The sequence below is a fragment of the Lytechinus pictus genome, chromosome 2, assembly GCF_037042905.1.
Source record: "Lytechinus pictus isolate F3 Inbred chromosome 2, Lp3.0, whole genome shotgun sequence".
Classification (NCBI taxonomy): Eukaryota; Metazoa; Echinodermata; class Echinoidea; order Temnopleuroida; family Toxopneustidae; genus Lytechinus; species Lytechinus pictus.
In genome coordinates this window covers 63,561,203-63,581,058 of record NC_087246.1, presented here as the reverse complement: position 1 = coordinate 63,581,058, position 19,856 = coordinate 63,561,203, and the positions used below count along the sequence as shown (strand labels likewise).

General features: G+C 34.7%; 1 protein-coding gene across 1 annotated transcript; it reads left to right on the top strand.

Moving 5' to 3' along the window:
• Window positions 1–5,182: 5,182 nt before the first annotated feature.
• On the top strand, window positions 5,183–17,877 carry LOC129269905 (D-amino-acid oxidase-like). The gene is made up of 4 exons (XM_064095369.1): window positions 5,183–5,285; window positions 12,484–12,601; window positions 13,492–13,593; window positions 14,176–17,877. The coding sequence occupies exons 1-4, from the start codon at window positions 5,221–5,223 to the stop codon at window positions 14,290–14,292; spliced, it is 402 nt and encodes a 133-aa protein (XP_063951439.1). The 5' UTR covers window positions 5,183–5,220; the 3' UTR covers window positions 14,293–17,877.
• The last annotated feature ends 1,979 nt before the right edge of the window (window positions 17,878–19,856 follow it).

Here is a 19,856-nt window from a genome sequence, read left to right as displayed (position 1 = left end):
TTTATTTTGAAAAGTTTATTTACATGAGCTTTTATAATTTGTTTGCTGAGCTCATTTGCATTTTAGTAGATGTCCTCTTTCATTGCTTCAGACAATTATGTCGAATTTAGTTTTGCTACGGTCTGCAATGAAGTGTTTTTTATCAATCTTTCCTAGATGGGTGTTGATGTTCATTTCAAATGGCTACTAGCATGATTTTCATTTTAGGATATGTTTTTATATATCTAAAGAAATAGAATGGAGGTGAATTGAATGGAATTGAATTTCCCATGCTATTGCAAGATCAAGATGTCGCTTTGTCACCAGAATATTTGCTGGGATTGTTCCTCCTGAATGTACATAGAGTGGCCTTGTACATATATGTAGATCTCAATGTACTGTCAAATTCCTTTTTCCAAATAACTTTCTGTGTAATTTTATAGATTAAGTTCAGGATTCCATTGTGACGTCATACTGTATGTATCTTTCTAGCATGGTGGGACAATATTACATGCCAGAATTAATCACCTTGATTCTTGTGGTGTTTGGACATAAATTGATTTTCTGGTGTTACTTTTCACACCCTCCTGCTTGAATCTGCTACATTGGTATAGGCCTGGTCCCACTGGACGACGGACACAAAACGTATTCACATAACGGATAGAGCGGACAAGCAAAATTTTGGGGTGGCTCCATCCGTTTTCATCCGCTCCAGACAATGGACAAAATTGGCGACCAACGAAATCACAGTGGACGGCTCGATGGATATAAAGCGTATGAAACATGTATGCAAAGAGTACACAACAGATATATAACGTTTTCCAACGGGTGTCAAGATATTTTTTTCCGTTTTACATCCTCTCTGCATCCGCAAGTGCAGTGGGACCAAGCCTTTAAGCGTTAATATTGTAGTGAATGGGTATATATTTTGTTTTAATTTCCAGGGGCCACAAGCCCCCATGTTATTTTTTTCCTGGTTATGACAGAAGGGGCAGTGTATTGAATTTACCCCAGCAATGTAGATTTGATTGACTCTATCAATGCATTATTGCATTCACTGCAAGGGTTAGGAGACTGTGAGGTAGGATTGTACATCACTGACTTCCAAGTCAGATTTTCATCCCTTGAAACAGTAATGGTCTGATCCCTCATTCAAGTAATAGAGGATGTTCCGTCTTCTATCAACGAGTTGGCTTTTTTTTTCCTTTAGTTGAAATCCACAAAGATATTTCTCAAGTTAACTTGAGATTGAAGTTATTTATGGACACTGTGACAGATTGATACAATTGATTATTTTTTAACCACTTTTACTCTGGCTCCGAAGTTTATCGACAAGTAATCTTGATCATTATGTAAGGTGTACTGTCTGTCTTCCAGTGTATGTCTGACAGGCGACGGATTATATTTAACACTGTATTTACACTTGTAAATTATTCTGGTGTAATCCCTAAATTAATTTCTACATTTAATTAATCTTTCAAACAACAAATAGTTTCCCATAATTTCTTAATCAGTTGACATTGCAAATACAGATAGTGTCATCATAAGATGAACAGATAGGATAACAACTTGATTTAAATTGAATTTTCCACAAATACAAGTTCCTTCAAGAAAGTTAGCACAATTTGAACCATCTGATTGCACCATCTAGTATTGTTTTAAGGAATTTTTTAATGAAAAATTCTCCCTTTTCTATTGTATGGTAAAAATGATTGTTTAAAAAAAAAATCTTTCCATCTGTCTTCTCTTTGAAATTTGGAATATTTGACACAATACGGATGATGTTAGTTTGAGTGGAGTGGCAGTTTATTTATTTGGTTTGTTTTAGTTATTTCATCATGTGTGCAGTACCGGTATATAATTTTCTCAATGACAACAAAGTAGTGTTACATTTGCAGATAACAGTACATAATGGTAGTAGGAAGTACTAGGAACTAAGCATAAACTAAAGATGTTTGAAGTGCAGAGTCCTTTAAATATGTAGGTATAAATTTGCTTAAGTACTGCAAAAGATGGCTTGAAGTATTATCATTCAATGTAATTATAAATGTATGAAATTGATTAATAGTAATATATTTCATAGAAAATAAATGTTCCCATCTTCAGATAGTCAAAGATGTTATAATGCACCATACATTTATGAAGATCACTTTGAAAAAGTAGAAATAGACCCCTCATATTTTTAAATGATAAAATATTGTTGCAAATTCATAAATTCAAATTTGAGGTCCTACATATCTAATCGATTATGGTCTAAAGCAATTCTCGGAGTGAACAAATGGAAAACATCCAGAGATATACTGCACATATTGTTAATCTTACAAGTTACAGTTCATTATATGTGAAACTTGCTCATATTTGAGTTTCTTTTACAGTTTGACCACAAAATTTCCTCCTTATTTGTGCCTATAGATACAGGCTCCCTTTCTCAAAGAATTCTACGTGTATGAATTTGAAGACGGTTCTGAAACCTACTTGTTTGCACGGTAAACCAAAAGTCCAAATTACATGTATCTTCTTTTTTTAAATCCAGTCACCATATACATTCAACATCATCAAACGGTGAATTATCGGATGGTCTAAAACCACTTGGTCTACTTATCAGTTCATCCAACTTCACATAGTCTAAACCCAGTTCATCTACAACCACTTTGTCTAATTTCCATTTGGTCTAATGACCAGTTGGGGTAATTCTCACTGGGTCTAATATCCAATTTGTCTCATTTTGCTAATCATCAACTGGTCTAATTTTCATTTCGTCTAATTTTCATATGGTCTAATGATCGTTTGGTCTAATTCACACTTGGTCTAATCAATGTCCATTTTGTCTAATATAAATTCATTATGATTTATTTGATCTGAAACTAACAAATATGGTCATGGATAAATAAATACACCATGCATCATTTAATACATGTTGCCAGGATCCAGAGGGGTAGAGCCAGGGTAGGGCTGGTGGCGGGCGCAAAACCTCTCCTACCGATGACGAGATAGTCGCTCATGGAATGAATAATTCTGATTCGAATCAAATATAATTCTTATAATTAGGCCTATATTGATTAAATATCTATGATGCTGAAAATTGTATCATACTCATAATCATTACATCACCGAATGCACATTTACAGATTCTAAGTATTGGGTGAACAATAAGTTGGGGACCTTGTAGCTTATAATGGTCAAATGGTGGGGGTTTCATCAGAATAACATTATTATGAAGAAAGGAACAAAAATATAATGTAATTGATTGTGTGGAATGTATCTGGTAAACATGTTTATGCCTCCTTTATAATCATTGTTGATGTTATACACCATTATGAACGGTACTTGAACTTGATGGAAGATAAGCAATAGTTATGCAGTTTGGGGATTCGAAAAGTTACAAAGCCATTAGATCATGTAATTTTGTTTTGAATATTTTGTTAGAAAGTTATTCATCTTATCATCTCATTCTGTTTTTTTTTTTCTACTTCTTCGCCTCCTCCTACTTAAAATGGATTGGGGGAGGGGCAACGGGTGCGCGATCCCTAAGATTATGAATGTTGTCCCCAACAACATATTTGAAAGAAATTGCAGTTTTGTATGTGGTAGCAAGATAAGTTCTTTTCGATGTCCTATGTTTCTTTTCACCCTTTTCTATCTTTTCATTTCCTTTCCCTCTTATTTCCCTTTTTTCTTTCTCTCCATTTCCCATTTTTCTTCCTCTCTTTTCCCCTCTCCTTTCTAATCCCAAATGGAAATTAGACAAATGGGAAATTAGACCAAGTGGTAATTAGACCAAACGGAAAGTGGACCAACTGCACATTAGACCAACTGCAATATAGACAAAATGAATAATAGACCAAGTGAGGATTAGAACTGGTATTAGACCAACTAGTATTTGACTAATTAAAGGACAAGTCCACCCCAACAAAAAGCTGATTTTGATAGAAAGAGAAAAATCAAACAAGTATAACACTGAAAATTTCATAAAAATCGGATGTAAAATAAGAAAGTCATGACATTTTAAGGTTTCGCCTCATTTCTCAAAAGAGTTATATGCACATCCTGTTCGGTATGCAAATGAGGGGACCGATGACATCACCCACTCACTATTTTGTATTTTATTATATGAAATATGAAATATTTTGATTTTCTCGTCATTGTCATGTGAAACAAAGTATCATTCCTCCCTGAACACGTGGAATTCAATTTTCTTAACATTTTGTGGTTCAAGCAAGGGGGTCCTAATTGTCAAATTCGTAAAAATTGAAATATTGTATAATTCAAACAATAAAAAACAAAAGAAATAGTGAGTGAGTGACATCATCAACTCTCTCATTTGCATATCATTGAGTTGAGCATAGAACTGTTTTGTGAAAAATAAGCAAAACTTTAAATGTCATAACTTTCTTATTTTACATCCGATTTTGATGAAGTTTTCAGCGTTATTCATGTTTGATTTTTCTCTATTTATTTAAATCGACTTTTTCTGGGGTGGACTTGACCTTTAAGCGACAATTAGACGAACTAGTATTAGACCAAATGCAATTAGACCAAGTGACAATAAAATGCATTAGACCAAATGAAAATTAGACCAAGTGACAATTAGCCCAACTGGGCATTAGACCAAATGGCTATTAGACCAAGTGGTCATTAGACCGATTGGCTATTAGACCAAGTGGTCATTAGACTAATTGGCTATTAGACCAAGTGGTCATTAGACCAAATGACAATTTGACTTAGTGGATTTAGCCCAAATTGTTAGTTCATCTGAAGATTAGACCAAGTGATATTTGACCAACCGTCAATAAACCCAACAAACATATTACACCAATACCCCTTTTCAGTGATTGCTCCAAGGAAAAAATACATGGTGGGGCTCGGGGGGGGGGGGGGGGGGTTCGCCTCAAAAATGCTCAAAAGGGCCCTGGAATAGAAGGAGCCCCGAAAAATTCCCATTCACTGCCATTTTAAAACTGTTGCTGATTTATTCAGTAGGTTGTAACTTGAAGCCCCCCATAAATTAAAAAAAATAGCCTGGATTGTTCTCTTGAGCGGACACTGACACAACCTGAAAAATTTTCAAGACAAGGGAATGATATGATCATGCTCATGCAAAGCCATTGTATTATTCAGAAATGTTCCATTGCTCAATCCTGCCATGTGTACATGACAGTATTGTTTCTACTATGCATGTAATGTTCTCGACGCAACTCCATTGTTTTCATTTTCATGCTGTAGTTGTCTTACCATGAGAACATGTGTCGCTCACATATAGTAACAAGAGAATCTACTGGCGAGTCACATACTCATACACTCGTGCGGTAAGTTTTTGTCTCACCTGCATAGCAGAGTGAGACTATAGGCTTCGCTTTTCCGACGGCGTCAACACCAAATCTTAACCGAAGGGTTTTTGAAATGACAGCATAACTTAGAAAGTATATGGACCTAGTTCATGAAACTTGGCCATAAGGTTAATCAAGTATTACTGAACATCCTGCCTGAGTTTCATGTCACATGACCAAGGTCAAAGGTCATTTAGGGTCAATGAACTTTGGCCGAATGGGGGTATCTGTTGAATTACCATCATAACTTTGAAAATTTATGGATCTGATTCATGAAACTTGGACATAATAGTAATCAAGTATCACTGAACATCCTGTGCAAGTTTCAGGTCACATGATTATGGTCAAAGGTCATTTAGGGTCAATGAACTTTGGCCAAATTGGGGGTATTTGTTGAATTACCATCATATCTCTGTAAGTGTATTGGTCTAGTTCATAAAACTTGGACATAAGAGTAATCAAGTATCACTGAACATCCTCTGCACATTTCAGGTCACATGACCAAGGTCAAAGGTCAATGAACTTTGGCTATAATGGGGATATCTGTTGAATTACCATCATAACTTTGAAAGTTTATGGATCTGACTCATGAAACTTGGACATAAAAGTAATCAAGTATCACTGAACATCCTGTGCAAGTTTTAGGTCACATGTTCAAGGTCAAAGGTCATGTAAGGTCAATGAACTTTGGCCATGTTGGGGGTATTTGTTGAATTACCATCATATCTCTGTAAGTGTATTGGTCTAGTTAATAAAACTTGGACATAAGAGTAACCAAGTATCACTGAACATCTTGTGCGAGTTATAGTAGTTTTCAAAGTCAGCACTGCTGCTATATTGAATCGCGTGATGCAGGTGAGACCGCCAGAGGCATTCCACTTGTTTTGTTTTAGAGAAACTCTCTGTTTACTCTGCACTCGACCCAGGTGAGGTGAATGGGTACCCGGCAGGATTAATTCCTTGCATGCACTGAGCGCCGGTGATGGGAGCTCGAGCTAAAGCCGGGGTAATAATAGCAGTGCTTTGTATACTCAGGCAAAAGGCACTTTATAAATACAGCTATTATTATTATTATTATTTTCATCAGTAATTAGACATATCCATATGCTTGCTTTTTCCGAAATTATGCTTTCTTCAATATATTTAAAACCGGTCATAAAAATCTCCGGGTGGCACTTGCTCAACCACATTTCTACACATGCAATCAGAGTATGGAGTCCTTGGGCAGTATTTCTAAGGCCATTTTATGGTTTTAAAATATTTCATCTTTAAAAATGAAATCTCTCAAAGTATGAAGTTTTATCTGAGATCATTTTTAGTCTTGTGTATCTAAAGACGATTATGCGACAGAGCAGTGTCTGCGTAGACATATCCATCGCTTATCGTGCACAACGCAGATGATATGCTTGCATCCATGTTACTTTGAAGAAAAGATAAAATATACTTTAAATAGGGTGGGGCTATTTCATCCCTGTGACATCAATTTCAGCAATATTTAAATTTTCTAGGTGATTTAGCTCCAAAATTCTTACCGTAAATGTAATAAAGGAAAATTATATAATCATTGAGGGTATTAATTCAGGGTTGGCACGTTTTTAACGGTGTGTTTTAAAACACCGTTTTTTTTTTAAACAGAAAAACGTGTTTTAAAACACCGCATAGACTCGTGTGTTGTAAATTTGCATGGATGTGATTTTAGATGAATGCTTATTTTATACTTTTATTTCTTTGGTGGTGTATTATTTTCTTCTCTAAGTAAAACTCTTTCCCAACACTTCTCTTTTTCCCCTCTTTCTCTTTACCCCTTCTCCATGTGCACATCAATCCATAAGAATATTGTCATTTTAACAAGCATATCTGAGTGTTCTGCTCACTTTTTGGAGGGGGAAAGAAACACTATTCAAAATTACATGTAGCTCAAATATACATGTAATAGTAGTACTTGAATGAAATTGAAGTGTTGTGCAAGCATCATAATATTAAATAGAATCAGTCTTTAAAACTGACATTGTACTCTTGAGGTACACGTGAAAACAGGTGAAACTTTGCACTTCGTAAATATGAAGAAAAGTATTTTAAACAGTACAAGATAATCAGCTAGCAAACCTTAACACTAACAGTCCCAGTGGACCTTAATAGCCCCCTCAAAAATTTCTATGATAAATCCATAACACGACAGGGCCACGTCATATTGTTCAAGACTATTTTGGGGATGCATGCTTGGGTATGCGGTCATGATATTACACAAGTGCATGTCAGACCCTGGATTGCTCAAAAACATGATTTCATGTATAAATCCAATGTGAATTCTTGCCAAAATTTGTATCTGTATCATTATTCGTACTTTTTGTTAATGATTGGAAAATTATTGATAATAATTCCATTAAAAATAATAATAAAAAACAAAAAGTAAAAAAAAACTTCCATAAGAAAAAAAAAAAAAAAAACACTTAAAAAACATTACAAAACATTTTTATACTGATATTTTTTTCTAATATGCATTTGATCAGAATTCCTCAATTAAAAAAAATAATTTACAGATTTTAACCTAAATTTGTATTTCATGCACTAAAATGGCATAATTGATTCATATAAAATAAAGCTTGATTTAATGAAATGAAGTTTGAAGCCCCATTGATTACGTATGTCATTTTCTGCCATTTCAGGCAAATCTCTGATGCCATTAGACACTAGCGCCGGTCCGACGGTCCCAGACCGGTAAAAATCACTGTCAGGCCAGTAGATTTTCAGAAATAGCAAGATTTACTGGTCCGACATGACCAGTAAAAGATATCATTGTTGGGCCAGTAATTTTTCCAAAAATAGCAAGATTTATGGATCCGACATAAACAGTAATAAAAACCATTGTTGGGCCAGTAACTTTTCCAGAAATTGTCAAATTCGCTAGTCCAACATAAATATAAAAAATATTCCATGACTCAAATTGCAAACCATTTTCCTCCCGTTAAATTCTGGCATTCACACACAGAATGAATCGCATGCAATTTTTAATAGGGTAACATACAGTGCATATGGCTAGCTAGCTCAGCCACACAGCCCACATGGTAAATTTTCTACTGGCTGCTCGAACGAAACTTGGCTAACCTCTGGCAGAAATCGCTCACAGAACTGTAAAAATTCACATTCACACTAATGAAAAGCTCTTATAATGTCCATATTTCCTAAAAATTGGGGTAACTTTGTCATTTGTAAGCAGTAAAAGGAGAAATTTTCACTTTTGCTTTAGTTCAAAGAGATCGGGTTTTGAGTGATATCGTCTGAATACATGCATGATAGCCCCACATATGCATTTGTGTGTGTGTTGATACACTTGGTTTCTTTCGTAGCTATATATCTTAATTGAGCCAAAAAGAAACTGATAATTTATTTATGATGATAGTTTTAGCTTTCTTCCTTTGTTTTCTTTCAATCTTTCTTTCCTTCTTTCTTTTCAATCTTTCTTTGTTTCTTTCTCTTCTTTAATTTTTTGTTACTGTCTTTTTTTTTATTTTCCCTTTTTCTTTGTCTTTCGTTCTTTCATTCTTTCTGTCCTTTTAATATTTTTCTCTATTTCTAATGCTTTTTCTTTCTTTTTTGATTTCCTTCTTTCTTTAATTCTTGAGTCCATCCATCCTATATTTATCTCTTCTTTCTTTCTTTCCTTCTTTCTTTTTCTCTTTCTTTCCTTAATTCTTTGTTACTTTCTTTGTTTCTTTCTTGGATCATTCCTTGCATCCTTTCTTTACCCTTTGTTTTTATTTCTTCCTTCTTTCAGCCCTTTCTCTCTTTCATTCCTTCCTTTCTTCTTTCTGTCTTTTGTTCTTTCTTTTTCCCCTTTGTTCCATCTATCCTTTTACCTTTTCTTTCTTTCTTTTTTTACTGCTTGCTTCCTTTTCTTCTGTCGTTCTTTCTTTCTTTGAAATTCGGTCTTTCTTTTTGTTCTTCCTTTCATCTATTCTTTTTTTTTTATATTGCTTCCTTCCTTCTTTATTTCTTTCCTTCATTCTTTTTTCCTTCTATCATTTTCCCTTTTCTTGATTTCTTCCTTCTTTTAATTCTTTCTTTCTGTTTTCCTTCTTTCCATCTCTCCTTTGACCCTTTTTTTATTTTTTTTATTGCTTCTTTCCTTCTTTCTTTCATTACTTTGTCTTTTGTTCTTTCTTTCTATATTGCTTGCTTCATTTCTTTCCTTCATTCCTTTTTTTCTTTTGTTCTTTCTTTCCTTCCTTTCCTTCTTCAGTTTTTTTTCCTTCACATTTTTTCTTTACCTTTTTCTTCCTTCGTTTCTTTTATTCTTTCTGTCTTTCTTTCTTTTTTCCTTCTTTCGATCTCTCCTTTTACCCTTTCTTTCTTGTTTTATTGCTTCTTTCCTTCTTTCTTTCCTTTTTTCATTACTTTCTGTCTTTTTTTTTCTTTCTTTATTGCTTGCTTCATTTCTTTCCTTCTTTTTTCTTTCTTTCCTTCCTTTTTTTTCTTTTGTTCTATCTTTCTTATTTTTGTTCTTTCTTTCCTTCCTTTCCTTCTTTCTTTCTTTAGTTCTTTCTTTTTTTCCTTCCTTCACATCTATCCTTTCTTTACCTTTGCTTTTTTCTTCCTTCCTTCCTTTCTTTTATTCTTTCTTCCTTTCTTTCTTTTTGTCTTTCATTCATTCCTTCATTTTTTTTTGGGGGGGGGGGGGGTAACAAGAAAGGACAGCAAAATAAACTCACGCCTTTTTTTTTCATGTTTTCTATATTTTTTGGGACCAGTAGATTTTAGGTTCGGACCAGTAAAAAATTGAAAAACTGGGTATCTACTGGTCCGACATGAATAGGTTGGACCAGTAGAAAAAAAGGGTTAGTGTGGAGCCCTGTCCTGCATTATCATTCTGACCAAAGCCATAATAGTTTCACAACAGTAGATCATTGTCACACACGTCCTAGATATATTTTCACAATGGCCAAATTGGATTCATCCTAATACGATCAGACTCCAGGGGTAGTATTCTGGAACGCTGTCATTACTTTTGTCATAAATTTTGTAATTTCTCTCCGAGATGTGACACTGCTATTCCAGAAATTAAGCACAACCACACACATTTGAAGTTAAAGAATGTGGGGGGGGGGGCGGTGTCTTAATTTGCTTTATTTTCTTGAATATAGAATGATGCAGGATACCCAGTCAGTGCTTCATTCATTGATTTGACTCCTAGGACAATATGTTCATTAATTTCATATTAAGAGCATCTGGTACATGTAAGCTTATCATCACGAAATAGGCTACTTTAAATCAATTTCCATTCTAGTTCCAATCGAGTTGCCATGGTAACAACATATTATATGCCCCAAATTAGGTAAAAATATTGCGGCTCATACACTTTATCAGTTTTCAACCAATTCTCATGAAACTTGGCTCACACATTGGTCCTGAGGTAAAGATGCACAGGACATATTTTCTATGCGTTGGAAATTGTGTTGCCATGGTAACAACAACATATCATATGTGGTTTGAACTACATCATCTGTTTTTAACCACTTCTCATGATATTTAGCTCACGCATTGGTCTTGGGGTAATACTAGGCAAGACATATTTTTTCCGGCCATGTGTTAGAAACTGTTGCCATGCCATGGTAACGGCATACGGAGGGGGGGGGGGTATTAATCACCTTCAGTGATAGTTCTAGTTAAATTTGTTGTGCTAGTCAAGGGGTTGGGATATATGAAGTTATTATGTAACAACAATTTAGTTACTGGTACAGCATTCCAATTAGTTTGACTTTTATAGGATCACTATCTTAACCATTAATTATCACAAGATTTTATTCTAACTTGTATTGAGGGTCTGCATGACCTCATTTTCGGTTGGGTCAGAGTTAAGTCCGTTTTTAGTGACATCGCTGTCATTGTCCTGACTTTTTAAGATGTCATATACCGGTAATATTTAATTGGTTTAATTTTCTTTGATTTCTTTGTTTTGATCTTGTTTGCACTTTGTTATCCTCATTCTTTGAATTTCATTTAAACTGATTGAGCGGGGGGTTCCTAGATAACAATTTTAGTGAAAGTGTCCCAATTCTTCTTGCTAGGAGTCCATGCAAAGCTGCAATGGCACCTAGTGTCGCTAGTAAGGTGTCTAGTGGCGTGCGGTGGCTCAAACTGCCTCCCAACTGGTGCACGGTGGTGCGTAATAGCGCCAAAAATTAAATTTGGTGCAGCAAAAATCAATTATTTTTTTTGCGCCGTTTCTTGCCACCACGTGCCAGTTGGGAGGCAGTTTTAACCAGTGCACATTACTAGGCACCTTATTGGCGGAACTAGATGCCACACCCACTTTGCATTGACGCGAACTGGTGCTGCATGGCACTGGCCCAGTGGACTCATAGCATCGATAATGTAAATGTTCTTGTCATATTCATTGTATGTTGCTTTCCATGCAGTCAAACTATTCAACAATTTTACCCCAAATTATGTGCTATGCAGAACATGCATCATGCATCAGACATGTCAAGCCTCAGACTCCTGCATTAGGGACTCTCAAATCTCTTTCTCATGCATGAATCACACAGTTTATCCCATACACATTTTACTGTACACAATGAACGTAATCTCATGCCGCGTTACAGAAACTTTCACGCTTAGCTGATTTTTTAACCTGGCATCTCTGTGCATTTTCTAATGATCGTAATGGATTGGGGACAGGTCCATATAAATGTTCTTTGAAAGGTCTGGGCTCTAATATAATATTGCTTTCTGCTCCTTGTCATGATTTAAATGTTCTATTTCAGGCTTTACTAGTAAGGGCTTTCTTTGATTGATAAGATAGGCTTACTCATTTAGTATGGGCACTCGGCGGATGAGTTGCATGATTTGAGCGTGATATTTTTAGGCTTGATCGTTTAGTATTGCACTCTGCAGGTGATTACATGATTTAAGTGTGCTGTTATAGTCATTTAGGATGGCTCTCTTGCAAGTTGTGTGCATGAATTTAGGCGTTAGTTTTACCGGTACAGCTAGAATACAATTTAGTTATCATAAAGTGTACCATAAAGACAACTGCTCACAATGCCAATAATGTAATATTTAGGATTCAGTAGCTTAGGATTCAGTTGGCATATTGAAAGAAGAAATATATCTCTAATTGAAGTTTCATATGTATATCTTGAAAATTAATCATGAAACCTTTGAATTTTGTTGACAGTCAAGATGATGTCACTGTAGGGGGCACAGCTCAGCTTGGGAGATGGGACACGGAGGTAGACCCAAAAGATGCTCAACAAATCTGGGAGAGGGCCTGCAATGTCATTCCAAGTCTTAAGGTATTTCCTATTTCATCCTTTTTAATTTGTATGGATATATGGGGGGAAATAGTCTTTGAAGAAATCAAGACATGAATTCATGTATACAATAGGGTGATATGTCATTTGATCCTTTGACAATTGTTCCAGGCTTTATTTCATTTAAGATGAAGGGTTGAGGTTATATAGGGTAGGGTATTATTTAATTCAGGGTTGATGTTAGTTTTTCAATAAGTATGGGGATTTTGTAGTGGAGCAATTGTCACCAGAGCAAATGTCATGGAACTATACAATATCTATTTGTTCATCACGAGGACTTTCATTAAATCATTAATATGTGAGGTGTACTTTTTTCACTCACCCAGCACAATAATTCAGCCCTCTGATGAACGAACAAAACTTTTTTTTTACAATGTAGTAAGTATCTTCACAATGGAGCTCTTACACTTGACACTAGTATTAGGGTGCTAGCTTGCTTAGGGCCCTTGTTCATGTACCTAATTTGGGGTTTTAGGATAGGCCTATTCATAAGGCCATATCTTGGATAGGGAATGTCGTCATGGCAGGTACATGTAATTTTCTATAACATTTGCTCCTGCGACGATTGCTCCTACTAAAAAAAATTAACATGTTAAGCCAAACATTGACCTGAGCTTTAAACTTAATCTTGCATAATTCTGAACCAAAAATGCTACCACAACCCTCGCCTTATATCTTCAGAAAAATCAGTGGAGGAGCAATTGTCATTAGAGCATATGATCTTATATATGTTGGTGCTGCTAGATGTATTTTGCACAATAGTGTGTACACATTTCTTATTTCTTATTATAAAGTGCAAGAGGATTTTTCCTTCTTCATTTTTTACTGAAAATGTAGATTAAACATTGAAATTGTTTCTTTTGTTTTTTCAGGGTGCAAAGATCAAGAAACACTGGGTTGGACTGAGACCACAGCGTTCTAAAGGAGTGAGGGTAGAAGCAGAAACATTGACCTATGGCTCAAAGAAGATTAAGGTACAATACCATTAAGGAAACTTTTTTTAATTCTGTGTCGTGTCTTATTATTAGCAGGAATCAATTCTGCTAAGATGATGCTATGTTTTTCTCATAGAGACTTTCCTGCATTCCTCATTATTTTTTCTGTTATGAAATGTAGGATTGGTAACAAAAAGCTGCTTGTTTAGATATTTGCTTATTGAGAGTTATGAATGAAGGAAGAAAAATGTGCTGACAATTTAATTTTTTAGGCCTACTGTTAGAGATTTTATGTCTTATTTCACTGTCCATATGTGAAAATATCCCTTTTTGCAATTAATAAAACAATGTTTTTAGTGATCATCTTTGATCCTACTTCATGTATGCATATTTGTGTGAGGGTGATCTGAGTAGATTTCGGGGTCACAAGGTCATATATTTTTTCTTCATTTTTTTTGTTTTACATTATATAAGTTAGGTATATATAATACTCTTGGTCTGGCAATGGTGGAGGCATAACATTCTACCGTGTGCATTCAAGAATCCATTTTATTTTCCATTTTATCTTTGAATACTAGTACTTCATTCACTCTCCTACCACTTTTTTTTTAATCCTTACAGATTGTCCATAATTATGGTCACGGTGGATGTGGAATTACCCTGCATTGGGGCTGTGCATTGGATGCTGCTACTCTTGTACAAGAACAACTGATTCCAAGAACTGCATCTAAACTTTAATCTCCACTGCACTTCAGCAATTATACATGAACAAGAAGACATTGGGAGTGTCAAGCATCCCCCTCCCCATTTCTTTCCTTGAAATTGCAAATTGACATATTTCATTAACTAGGGGCCCTAGTATTCATGAATTCTGTAATTTGATTGGTCAATTTGCCTGAGAAACAATCCCATATTTACTGCACTATCTTGGTCAAACAGGTAATAGAAGCCTGTACCACCTGTTTGAGGTTTGGTATTTTAATTGTACAACGCCTACATAGCTTGTTGTGCGCGAGCAAATGGGAGGCTGAATGTCGAACGTTCGTACCGTTACACACAAGACGTGCCATCCAAAGTGTTCCGTTGCACGGCTTTAGGAGGTGACGTCACAATACGATTTAATTAATTGCGCTCAGCAAAAATGAAGGTGCAATACGCGTATAAACCTGCTGGCTAAATGCGCAATGCTGCCCAAGGTCATGTGCACTTGTGGGATTTTGCTTTTTACTTTCCATATTTTTGCTCCCTTTTCATAGATTACTGCAGGGGAAAACTCTTGTTTTTTCATATTTTCGATAAATTCTGAGGCGTTGTACAACACAAATAACGAATATTCTTATTCGTGCAATGGTGCGAGGTTTCACATTTGGTGAAAGAAAGGGACGCTCTATTCAGCATCTTTCTTTCATCTCATGCGGAATCTCGCACCATCGCACTCATGCCTATTCGCTATTTGTATACTGTAATGATCATCGTTATGCTCATGCCAAGTACTGATTTAAATATCTGAATATGAGGCTGTATTCCGTGGTGTGTACGTAAGCGTATTCAAGCACCGCACTGCCCACCACTAATTGCGCATCATTCTCAACGGCAATGCGCACTTTATATGTAGGGCATTGACTGCTTCGCTTTGAAGTGAATTATTCCTTTTCTAGATTTAATAACAAACTGCAGAGATGCAGTTGTTATATTTGTTATACCGAGGTTTTTTACCTGACTGCTAAGAAAGCACGAATGCCTGTGAGCAAGCAACCAGGGGACCAACGGCTTAAGGTCCTCTCCGAGGGACCTGGTAATGAGGATAAATGTCTTACCAAAGGGCACTAGCGCACCATTTGGAAAGCGAACCCGGGACACCGGAATCCGAAACCCCCGCTCTAGTTGTGAGTTCTAGTGTCTTGATTTTGAACAATAATATGGAAAGATCTTAAGACATTTAGACAAAGGATACAACTTTTTTCATAACAAATCAAGTTGGTAGCTTTATTTAGACCCCCTTCCATAAACCAGGGGCAAAATTAGAGGTAGACTACTTTGGCAGGGTAATTGTCTTTAGAATATTCACCACAAGCAATCTGAACATAATCAATAGATTTTAAAGGTAGCCTACACAGATGAAATCATTTATTTACATCCTTGTTCCATATACCATGCGGCTTCTCATCTCATGAGATGTGGAACAGGAAGGCAAACAAGCAAGACGTAACAAATAATATAGAGCAGAATTTTTCAGGATAATTTTATTCTGTTTTTTTTTTCATTTTAATGAAATGAGAAAAGTGTGTGCAAAAAAAAAAAAATTGGACCTATATGTCATTTATACAATTTATAATTTTATTTTGTGTGTAAATGTATGCTAATCAAAATATTGAAGTAGATTCCACTTCCTCTGCATCTTTTTCTGTACTTTTTTCTCATTGCTTTTTTTAGAATTTTAGAATATGATATATGTGATAGATGATATATAACTGGTGTGTTGGCTCAGCTATTAGAGTGCCTGTCTCACAACCAGGAGGTCGGGAGTTCAAGCCCCGGCGTGTCAGACCAAAAGACATTAAAAGATGGGAGTTGCTGCTACACTGTTTTGTCGTTCAGCGATGTTTCAGGCAGATTGAATGTCCGTCTTCTAAAGATGGACAAAAATATAAATATTATAAAATTTGTACAATAAAAAAGTGAATATAATAGTGAAATACTGATTGAGTGAATGGCATTATTGACTCTCATTTACATTTCACTGTGTTGTGCATGTAACTATTTTTGTAAAAATAAGCACTTTTTTTAATTTCATGAATTTCTTATTTTACATCTGATTTTGATGAAATTTTCAGCATTGTGCTTGAAAATTCTTGATATTTAGAATTGATACCATTAAATTACCACATGTTTTTTCCTATTCAATGATTAAAAAATAAATGAATAAAAGGAAGACCACATATTTTATATTACTAGGATAGATTTTTTTGGGGGTGTGGGGTAATACATGTACTGTATCTGGTGATCATTGGTGTCAAATGCTTAGATTAAATCCATGAAGACACTTGAACGTTATAGATTAATTTTCTCTATCAATATTTTCAATAATGTTGAAATGGAGAGCACCAAGATGAGTGGAGTCATTTTTCTGAAATCAAATTGCTCTTTAGTTAAATTATTTTTTATGAAGAAAATATATACTCTCAGGTGTATCATTATCATGAACCCTTCATGAATAATCAGCAAGAGTGTAACGGGTCTTTGATTTTGTATAACATTTTTATCTTGATAAATACAAGCATTTTTTTAAATAAATATTTTATCTGGTAATGATGTTGAATAATAATTCAAGAATTTCTATACATGGAGAGGAAAAAGTAGTAATGTGACAAGACATAACTTGAAAATGAACGAACAATGAGAAATGTCAGTGCTGACAAGTAAAGGTATTACAGGAAATTGATGTATTTTATTGGATCTGCTATGAAATGTATAATTATTTAATTATCCCAAAGGGAAGTGTAATCACAGACAATGTCTCTAAATGGATTTAGTTGTTTTTTGATGGATTTACCTTTATGATACACGTATGTTATTGATATTTTTGTACAGAAAACCAAGTTTTCTGAGTCATATCCATGGTATCTTGCACCTGTATCTTGTATGCACCTCCAAGTGGCTTCTGAGTTGCCTAGATTGCTGAACCGATCCAACTTGGCTCAATGTACTGAGCTGGGCATCGGCAAGATTTTGACTCATATAGCAAAGGGAGGTTACCTTTTATGTGTGTATTTAGTGAATCAAAACTTGTATGCCCTAGCAAAATATCTTTCACCCAAACTAAAGCCTTATTTTTCTTAAAATCTCTCTCTCATGTTTATGAAAGGACTAATCTATTGAGAAATAAAATAATGACAGTAATGTGAGATAATTATATAATTTTGAGTGGTGCATATGTTATTTTTTGGATGAGAGCGCCACTAAAAACTAAACAACAACAGATAATGGGTTTTAATATAATGTAGCCTCACTTTTACCTATTGAAAGGCGATTGTAATGAGTTTCACATAGCAGTTACATAATTTCCTATGTTTCCCCTATATTTGCTCAATACAAGTTTGAACACATCAGTAATTTTCTGTTTATCTTAATACCAGGGGGTACACAAATACAGACTATTCAGAAGAAAATTTTGTTTAACAAACTATTATATGTAATGCTTTGGTTAACATTACAAAGGTTTTGTTGAAAAAATCATGAACTTTGATGTGTGTTATATTTGATGATATAAAAAAAAAAAACACTCAGGAAGAGTGGGAAAAAAATAAATTCATGCATACAAGATATCTGTGACTGAAAAATTATTGTTTAATTTCTCTGATCTGAGCTCCAATTGTAGTATATGGAATAAGATTATTACAGTGTTTCTGTTCTGTTTACCTGTTCAAAGCACTAACTGATTTTCAAGTGTTCTTTTTCAAGGTTTTATTATACAACATATCACACACACAGAAGAAATGGGACATTGTAGCTCAACTCTAAAGTCATATCATTGTTAAGAAATGCCTTTAATATTTTACTAGATATATTTTTTTTTTTGCATTCATTTTTAAATTTTTGAAATTATTTAAAACTAGTACCGTAGTGCTGCTTTGCAGTTAAAATATATTTAGTAAATTTATTTTTGTTGTATATTATTATTTCTGTCTGCAACGACCAATAATCCATGATTGGATGACGAAACGGAGGTGGTCATATTGGGAGGTCAGATAAGTCGGAACACAATCGTCCCAGATAATATTGGTCATGAATATAACAAATATATGATTATATGTTAGAGTAGATGTAGTTGCAATCTGAGAAAGCTTAGATATTAGTGGAAACATATTTTGTGAGAACATTATCTCTATCAAATCACTAGTTTCGTATCATACACTCTAAAAACACAGCAAAAATTTACCCAATATTGGGTAGAAAGGGAACATGCATGTTTGCTGTGTATTTTTTTTACCCCATATTCGGCTATTTAAATGCGACATTGCGTAAAATTAAAAAAAATATTGGGTAAGCATATTCCCATTTTACCCAATATTGGGTAAACCTTTTTTAGAGTGTAAGATTTAAGTTCTTTTAAATGCAAAAGGTCTACTTATATGGACCAATGTATACCGCTGTATATTAACAAAAAATCAAGTCAATATTAGGAAGAAACTGGATTTAAGAAATGCCATTGCTATCAAAGTGAGAGTTATGGAAGTTAACAACATTTAGAAATCATCAAAATTACCCCTTTTGCAACTAATAATGAAGGTGCCATTAATTTTATAAGTCCTCACAAGATAAATGAGTATAGTCACTGTCCGAATGTAAATTCATAGCATGGTTCTCATCATCATAGAGTACTGATACGTAAAGGACAACTTCTGCAAATCTTTTCCACTTTTGAACAGAAAGGTTCAGTGGTGTATCCACTGGGGCACATCTGGCCTGTGCCCCCCCCCCCAAAAAAAAAGAAGCTTTTGAAACATAAAAAGAGGGAGAGGGGAGAAAATAGAAGGAAGGAAAAAGACAAGATGATGAAAAGAGAGAAAAAGAGGGGGAGAGAGAGGATATAAATGGAAAAAAGAGAGTGAAAAATAATAATTAAGCATAAGAGAGCACCATGGAGTGGGGGGAGAAAACGGTGCAAATGACAGTTCAAGGGGAAGTTCACCCTGACAAAATATTTGTAAAAATAGCAGCAAAAAATAGAAACATTGGTGAAGGTTTGATGATCATCCATCAAAGATCAAGAAAGTTATTAGAATTTTTTTTAAATTTGTGACACCATACGAGCAGCTGCCCTGTATGTTATGTAATATGAAATACATAAATTTCAAAGTTTTCTAATGGTTCATAATGACTTACTTTTCTTTCTCCCAGGAGTGGGTGTGAAATGATTTATCTATTGATAAGTTATACATGGTACAATAAACACTAGCCAGTTTCAAGTTCTGAGAAAATGAAATTTCACTGATTTTTATGTGGGAAAACTACTTGCATATGATGTCACAACTGCATGATCAAAACATTTATATTCTAAATTATTTTTAAGTTCAATGGAGTTTCCCCAAACCTTCACCAATATTTTTTTTAATTTTTTTTCTGCTATTTTTATAATTTTTGTCAGGGTGAACTCCCCCTTTGAAATAGTTACTCTTAGCGAAGGTTGACAGTAAGATCCAGAGCTCACTGAGCTTTTTTTTCACTCGTTTTCAAAGTTTTTTTCTTTTTTAATTTCTTTCATCTTTTTTTTTCCAACAAAGGATTGGATGATAAAAAGA